We start from the raw sequence: 8,685 nt of genomic DNA, 5'->3' as shown, positions 1-8,685 counted from the left end.
TCTCAGTGATTGCTGCTTTTTACCGTTCATATTTGTTTGCGTTGATCGGCAAGTGGTCTAGTAAATGGGGTCTGACCAGGTGTTAGGTGTGAATGGAGGGGGAGGGAGGGGGGTAAATGATCCTTCTGCCAGCTCGGGGGGATCATCGTCACACTCCACACAATAGTCACACACAGCAGCTTATTCGACACAATAGTGCCAACAATGTGTATTGAACGAAATAAGGAAATCCGGCATGCACCTTATCGCAACACGCAACATGACAGGAAACAAGAACAAAACAAAAACACCTTGGTACCGCCAGATCGTTCGAATCACATTCGCCGGTGTTTGGAGGACAAGCATGCACGTTGATCACAGCCAAAACACAGCCGACGACATAAGCACAGCCGGGAAAGTCTTGACATCGATTGTTCGATTGAAGATTGAAGACAAGGTCTTGTTCATGTATCCCCAAATCTGCGTGTCAGCATCACCGCCGAATCTCATGCGACTTCGGTATGGTGAACAATACGAACGGAAGATAAAAATGAAGCATGCAAGACAAACTGCCGGCAACTTTGTACACTGGTGGATGATACTGATACTGGTAGTACTCGTACATACCCAGTACGTGGGCACAACGAGCAGACATATGCCAACACAATCCAGTCTGTCCATAACCACGGAGACTCCGTCACGCCAGTGTGTACCTGGATGGCTCAACTCTCTCAGAACTTCGTACCCGAGTCGCCCCGGCGCACCCGCCCCCAGTTGCCGACCCGGTGTAGCCTGTTGTCCCTCACATGCCGAGCGGCCTGTACCCGAGTGGTACAGGCGCACAGGCGGCGGTCCAGTGATGCCCGGTGTCATCCTTCACATGCCGAGCGGCTCGGGGGTGTGGTGACTGACCAGCTCCTCGATACTGGGACTCGCGGGGCGCAGGTAGGCTGCGGGGGGAGCGGCGGAACACTGTGCCTCCGCCACTGTCCGCCAGCACGACCTGGTGACATGGAGGAGGTCAGAGAGACGGCGGGGGCCCTGCAGCAGCCGCCGCTTCCAGAGCCTATCAGCGGTATGCAGCTCATCATGCACTTCTTATCTAACGAATAGTGTTTGTTTATTTCAAACAACCTGCGGTTACTCATTGATGCTGATGTTCTCTATTGGTCTGTGCCTCTATAGCCCCGACCTAAGGTATACACCTGTTCTGGTAACAGCCCTAAGGATTGCACCTCCAGTGTCCTACCCTGGGGTGTTTTCCGCCTCAATTTATCTGACCTTAGGTCGACGGCGGGCGCGGCACGCAGTCCCTGCCTGTAGCGCGGGTCGGGGATCCTCAGACGAATCGGTGTCGGGCGACGCGGCCGCTCCGGCTGCCGAGGACGGGGGTAATCCGTCACAGCGGGAGCGCGCGTCAGTCCACAATGGCACACACTGACAGTATAGTTGGACCGATCGGCGATCATGATTACAGTAAGGACTAAATATTCGGTGTCGTATAACTGACAGTGAGCCAGCCGCCCACGGTCCCTCCAGTCGACATCGCACTGTCGCTTCAGTTCATCCTTTCTGATCTGTCTCACCCTATCCACCTGATCTCACCTGGGGGCCGGCGCCGTATCCCGGGGCTGTAGGAGTCAGCAGCTGGGACAGCTGCTGCCGCTGTAAGAATGTCTGATCTCACCTGATCTCACCGTGGGTGTCAGCTGGGACAGCTGCTGGCGCTGTGACTACACCTCTGTTCTCACCTGGGGGCCGCCGCCGGGTCCCAGGGCCGTGGGTGTCAGCTGGGACGGCTGTTGCCGCTGCTGGAGGTGGCCCTGTGGCGAGCTGAGCACGGCCGGACACTGGCACTGCACATGAGAGGGGAAAGGGGGCCGTCAATGACAATGGCGGACACTGGCACTGCACACAGAACGGCGGGAAGGGGGCCGTCAATGACAATGGCGGACACTGTCACTACACCCAAGGCGGTAGTGCCCGGGTACAGGTCAACGAGACATGTACCTATGACCGAGCCATTCCAGCCGCGCTCATCCAGAACAGCAAGTTACACACCGTTACAACAACAAGCTTCAACGAGCACGCTATTTACAATACATGCACACGGTTGGTTAGCCGCCCGCTAACTCAGCCAAAGTAAGCGTGCGCTCGGCATCTGGAAAATGAGGGATAATTTTCCGGGATCACCGGTGATTATTTGGTATTGCAGGGACCATTGATAAAATAAGTCATGTTTTTTACATTGCTTATGTTTCGCTAATGGTTCCATTACTCGTTGTCATGTCCGTTGTGCAAGGTGTCAACCTAAAACACCGATTCATCCCGGGGATCCCGGAAAATTATCCCTCAATTTCCAGATGCCGAATACATGCTAAGCCTGTTACTATTGGATCATGACATGACGTGGTCCGTTTATTGGATCACTAATATCTCAATCTACCTGTCCGTGATCCATTGATTCCTGACTGTTGATCCGTTCAGGCTATGGTGAAAAGCGACAAATACCCGACATCTCTAATCGATTGTCCCGTCCCTGACCTCATCAACGACCACCAACCCACCACGCCGCGTTTTCCCCGACTGCCTAGCCTGACAGGCGGCCGGTAGTCGTCAGCTGAGTTCAAGTCACCCGTCCTGCAGGCTGCAGTGCTGACAGTGCTGACTCGCCTGGCAGGCGCCAGGCGGCCGAAAGCCGTTACCTGTTGAGTTTGTGATCCATCTCTAATCTGCTCTCCCGTGACCGCTGCCACATCCCTGTCGCACTTCCCCTGTCTCAACCCGACAGATGCCCGGTAATTGATACCTTTTTAGCCACTGACCCGTCCCTGACCAGTCGCCTCACCCGTGACCGTCGCGCTGATTCGCTCACCTGACAGGCGGCGGAAAGAGTGCCGCAGCAGCCCGTCGGCCGACAGTGGCTGCATGAGCCGCCCGCCAGCAGATGCAGACAGAACTCGTGCGGCCGAGCCGGGTCGGAGCCAGCACACGCCAGCCGCCCGCGAGGCACACCCATGGCGACCGCTGTGGGGCGAGCGGGGCCCAGTGGTAATAGAAGTGCATGCTACATCATGCAACAGCGCAGCACCGCCCAACGAACAGAAGTAAAACATCGTGTCAGGCCTGTCAAACATGTAGAAACAGACTGGCCTCGTATCTGTCATTTGGTTCCTTCAGATTTTGATCCTTTTTGCCGATTCGGTTTAAATGGCCGAGCGTTAAAGGAAATAGTTCACTTTCCTGAAATTAGTATTTTGCTATGGATTTATGTTTTTTATGCTCAAAATGATCAGAAAATAAAACAAAACGTTTTTGTAAAAAGGATTATTTTCTATATTTTAGTATAAGAAGAACTATATTCTATATAAAATAATGTTTGACGCGGAAGCTTATTACGCGTTGACCAATCATATTGCGTAGGACAAACCTATCGGCTGTAAGCAGCATTCTGATTGGCTGACGATGATGTGACTGCATTCCTCAGCAAGGCACGCATTCCTCTGCAAGGCACTCTTTTCGGAACGAAAAATGGAATATCTTCGTCTAGGGTGATCGTTGGGCCATAAAAGCTTCTGATTTGTGCTAGTCTCAGCGCAAGCAACAAAACTGCTATTCCAGTTCCAAACCCCATGTTAAAAGTGAACTATTTCCTTTAACGCGAATGAATGCGAATTAGGGCGCAGCACGGGACGCGGGCTGGTACATTCAAGGCTTCAATGACAAGAAACAATTCGTATTGGCAGCTATCCCGGTTCGCAGCAGGACCGTCTCGATGCCAGGTTGTGCCAGTAGGGCAAATGCCAGTCTTTCACGTTCTAAAAAATAAAAATAAAACGAACTGTGACGGTCGAGGAAACCTGAAGAGACGACACGAAAGGAAGAATGAGCTGTTTATTTTTTATTTCACTGGAGAGAAAGCGACTTGGTAATTAGACGACACATCTCTTTAAGACGACAGCTTTCCCGGCCCGGCCGGGAAGCTGCGATCCGCCACAGACTAACACATCTGAGATAGCCGCGAGTCGTAGACAGCGTGGCCGAATTAGCCGTTCCCCGGGCCAGGGCATGGACTGACACACTAACAGGCCACTGCCCCGGGTCAGGTCCGAAAGAAGTTGCTGACATTAAAGGCAGCTTGATATGAAAAAGCCATCTTGATGTCAGTCAATCAATGTGTGCGCTTTGTGCTGGATTTATCGAGTATGTTCTTGTTGGTGGGTTAGCGCGCAGAATGGATAAGTGAGTTTTTATCATCCAAGATAAATGTGCAGCATTTGTATGGGTGTGTTACAGAGAGAGAGAGGAGAGAGAGAGAGAGAGAGAGAGAGAGAGAGAGAGAGAGAGAGAGAGAGAGAGAGAGAGAGAGAGAGAGAGAGAGAGACAGAGAGAGAGAGAGAGAGAGAGAGAGAGAGAGAGAGAGAGAGAGAGAGAGAGAGAGAGAGAGAGAGAGAGAGAGAGAGAGAGAGAGAGAGAGAGAGAGAGAGAGAGAGAGAGAGAGAGAGAGAGAGAGAGAGAGAGAGAGAGAGAGAGAGAGAGAGAAGAGAGAGAGAGAGAGAGAGAGAGAGAGAGAGAGAGAGAGAGAGAGAGAGAGAGAGAGAGAGAGAGAGAGAGAGAGAGAGAGAGAGAGAGAGAGAGAGAGAGTCGGAGATGGAGACAGCCAGATATGCACACAGCCGGCACGATTAGACCGCCCAGGTCCGAGTCACTGACCTGAGCCGCCACCTGCCGGAGTCCGGAGTCGCAGCGGCCAGCCGGAGGATGTCAGAGGCACCAGCTGGGACTGGCACGGTGCGTCCGGCGGGTGACGCAGCAGACCGGCGCCGTGCAGGTGATGGTGGACCGGCCCAGGTCGCGCCGCCGACGCCGCGGGGTGAACTGAGCACGCCAACACGCAGGACACAGGACGGGAGTGGGTTCAACGGCCAGGGAATTAATGGGGCTGATCATGTAATGGAATTAAGGAGAGAGCGAGGGTTGTAATCACAACAAATCATGAGAGGCTAAAAAGTATCATGCGTTGTGACAGCTTTGCCAGTCATCCTGCGCCATTAGTCGACGCGCAGTGCGCTCTATCATTGGCCGCGGGCGGTCGTAACTCACCGGCAGCCCAGGGGTGGTCGGCCGGCCTCCCAGCCACCCCGAGCTGGTGACAGCCGCCGTCGGCCAGCTCCGCTCGGCCAGACAAGTAGCACGGCGCTGCGTCGGCGGCCGGCGCCGGTCCGTAGCCCGCCGCCAGGCTCTGGTACACCAGCTGACCGTCTGGGCCGCGGCCGACCGGTACAAACGCGCCGGCGCCGCTGCTGGGACCCGGCGGCACCACCGTCCACTGCGTCTCCCTGCCGTGGGCGCTGCTCACTGGGTGGTGCAGCGGCCCGCGCGCCACCCCCTCCGACACGCCCTGGCCGGCCGGCGGGTAGGCAGAGCGGTGCACGCCGCCGGGGTCGACAGACGGCGGGGTCTCCGTCTTCACACCGGGCTGGGGGACCGGCCGGTCGGCAGGGGCGCCCCCGGCCGCGGTGCTGGAGTCCGCATCTGCGCTGAGAGCTCCGCCCGGTTCGGCGGCGTACGGCGACCTCCGGCGGGGCTGGAACGGTGCCGAGAGCCACGGTCAGGGTCGGACCACGGACTTGGTCCAACGCTGCGATTCCCAGAAATACTGAATCACCCAAACAGGTGTAACGAAAAAACGAGGTGGAAAACACGCACCGACGGAGTGATACGCATCGTCCACCGCTACAATCCACATTCCACGTAACGGTACACACTTACGCAGCCGGCAAAGACTAAAAAACACGGGCAGATGCTGCCCAAAGGAGCGTGCTGATCTAATTCTAGACCCCAGCTCGTCCAGGTGAAGTAGTATGATAATTCAGCATGTCCTGAAACAATAACCCAGCCGCATTTTGGCGTGATAGAAGGTGATTGATAATCCGAAAGATCCTACATAAGCAACGGTCTAATTAAGAGTCTGATACCTATGTAGCGCTTTAACAGGCCGTAAGACCGGAGTGTAGTGGTCTGACCGGCAGTCCGGCCTGGTGTAATTATTTTCCCGGCACCCAGACCGTAACCTTGGTCAGAACTGAGTGTAGTGGTCTGGCCGGCAGTCTGACCAGCAGTCTGACCTGGTGCAGGAGCCGGTCCGAGGAGAGCGAGTCGAGCAGCTGGGCCACCTCCATCAGCTTGGCCCTGGTCTCTGTGCTGGGCGGATCGCCCTCACAGCCCATACCGGCTAAACGGGGGACGCCGACAGTCACATATCAACAGCTCTACACCATCGGCAGCATGTTACACACTGTATGTAGTCTCTGAGCACACTGTCAGGACCGGACATCTGAATGGTGCACAGTTTCTACACATTTCAGTTCTACCTGGACTGTATAAAACGAGACACAGCGGATAGATGAAGAGTCACCACTCATCCTTTCTACGTAAATTACGTACGTAATATCTATTATTTTAGCATTCTGTTTGACAAAAGCTCCCCCTCCCACCAGTGATTCGAATTACTTTTTGGATGAATATAATTTGGCATTTGCTATCAAACTAGATGCAATTGCACAATTTGAGGGCGTTTTATATTCATCCATCAATCTATTTTATCCAGTATCAATCATGCATGCAGGACTTTTTATGCCCCACTTATTTATGAGTGGTGAGGAGTCATGTGCCTTATGGGGCACGGGAACGGTACGAAGGCTGTAATCAAGCACAAATCACGAGAAGCTAAGCACCATGCGCTCTGACAGTTTTGCCAGTCATGCTGCGTTATTACTCGACGCGCAGTGCGCCGCAACCAGCGGTGGCCGGTCCTACAGCTCACCGGCGGCCCAGGAATGGTCGGCCTGCCTCCCAACCACCCCGAGTTGGTGACAACGGACAGCCACCTACCCAGTACCGGTGCACTCACAACTCCGATCCCACGGTACCCAGCACTCAGCGCCCAAACACCCCCTCACGCCGACCTACCGAGCTCGGCACCGGTGCCGTCAGTGGCGGGCTTGGCCGCCTTCTCCTTCCTCACCAGCTCGCGGGCCTGTTTCCGCATTCGGGCCTCCTTAGGGCTGTAGACGTACGCTGAAATACACACCATTCGTCATGGGCGTGGACTTGGAAAGGACGTCCACTATGAGAGAGTATCATGGATATGGTTAGCAATGCAAAATATGAGCACACTAGTACAGCTAGCTGTTGCCACAACTGCAGCTAAGCACGCGAATCTATAAACATAAAAATGTAAGTAATGGCCTATCTCAGTCACGTAAGAAACCTATATCAAATGTAAGCCATGGTGAGCGTTATCCAGCTGAGTTGTTACACTCACAGGGGTAGAGCCGCTTGTGCTCGGCCGCCGCCTCCTTGGCCACTTGATAGTAGACCGTCTTCCTGTCTGCCGGCATGGCCTTCCACATCGAGCCCAGCCGAACTGAGATCGACTGGTTGGTCTCGTTCGGGAACGCCCTCGCCAGTAGCTTCCTGCCCGGTTGTAAATACAGCAAACGCCAAACGACTATAATTGTAGCGTGTCTCCATGCGAGCGACATTCGATACAGACACATCGTTATGGCATGCCGACACAACTCGATGTGCTCGACTCGATACGTAAGCATTATAACGAAGACCAAACGAGAGAACCGTGCCAATGACGTATGAATGCCGTGTTACTATGGCGAAAAGCCCGCAGTCAGTCGGGTCACTTTACGTTGGCTAGGCCATTCATGACGTCCGGTAATCATAGATTAGTGCTGCCCCGTTTAAAAATGTGTCGTGGCCATCCGCACTCACCTGCGCTCGTTGGCAAACACCATAAAGGCGTTGGGCGGCCGCCGAATTTTCGGCGCGGCGCTCGGACGCGGCTGAGGGGGTGGCGGCGGCGGCGGTGGCGGTGCCGGCTGCTGCCCCGTGTCGGCGACCCCCTCGGCGGGTCGTGCCGGGGGCGGCACGTACTGAGCCACACCGTACGGGTCGAGGCCGGGGTCATAGGTCAGGTCACCGGACAGCGTCGGGACCACGCAGCCGTCGTGCAGGGCGTAGAACGGCATCGACGGAGACAGTGCGCCAGGGACCAGCGGCGCTGCGGACGGAGGACCGGACAAGGCTCGGAAAGGAGGCAGGAGAAAAACAGACCGACCGTGACTGCAGGTTCAGGCATGATCTTTTCTACTACGAGTTGAGCTTGGAAATAGGTAACGCACTAACGCAGTGATGCCATAAGAGATCCCGGTTCGATAGGGTTACAGTAGGTACCTACAGCCCGAGGGTGGATTGCCCGCAAGATTACTTTACGATTGCCCCTTCAATTCAATGGATAAAATCCCTATGCATCAGGCTGCACCTAACTGTACGTATACTTGCGACAGCTGTAGACTGCAATAAAGTGCGATATTTTCACAATAGGTATTTCAAATATGGGTTGTCACTTACCGTCGTAGTTAAAGCCGAATCCAGTGAAATTCATCTTCAGGTGTTTGAGAGAGATCTTCCCAATAATGACAAGCACGAGCTCATCTTAACAGACGAGACACTACACTCCACTCCACGCAGGGCAGTGGGCACCAACTAAGTTCCAAACAATCGTTATCCCACAGGCTGCACTACTTAGTAAGATTCTTCAAGATAACTAATAACACATTCACACACATTCCATTATTGACAACAACTGGACACAACAAAGCGACCGAGGCGCGAGATGAACATGATCAG

The 8,685-nt window shown here is 54.4% G+C and overlaps 1 protein-coding gene across 1 annotated transcript; it reads right to left on the bottom strand.

Annotated features, from left to right (window-relative positions):
• Positions 1 to 180: 180 nt before the first annotated feature.
• On the bottom strand, positions 181 to 8,622 carry LOC122377650 (transcription factor SOX-1-like). The gene is made up of 11 exons (XM_043357937.1): positions 8,407 to 8,622; positions 7,768 to 8,056; positions 7,307 to 7,458; positions 6,952 to 7,059; positions 6,108 to 6,214; positions 5,083 to 5,566; positions 4,693 to 4,857; positions 2,855 to 3,006; positions 1,731 to 1,835; positions 1,261 to 1,355; positions 181 to 982 (listed from the first exon to the last, which is right to left on the bottom strand). Exons 1-11 carry the CDS (start codon positions 8,438 to 8,440, stop codon positions 856 to 858), a joined length of 1,818 nt encoding a protein of 605 aa, XP_043213872.1. The 5' UTR covers positions 8,441 to 8,622; the 3' UTR covers positions 181 to 855.
• Between the last annotated feature and the right edge of the window lie 63 nt (positions 8,623 to 8,685).

The sequence above is a fragment of the Amphibalanus amphitrite genome, unplaced genomic scaffold, assembly GCF_019059575.1.
Source record: "Amphibalanus amphitrite isolate SeventyFive unplaced genomic scaffold, NRLGWU_Aamphi_draft 000048F_arrow, whole genome shotgun sequence".
NCBI classification, from domain to species: Eukaryota; Metazoa; Arthropoda; class Thecostraca; order Balanomorpha; family Balanidae; genus Amphibalanus; species Amphibalanus amphitrite.
Note: the sequence above shows the minus strand (reverse complement) of the source record. Positions and strands in the feature narration are given on the sequence as shown.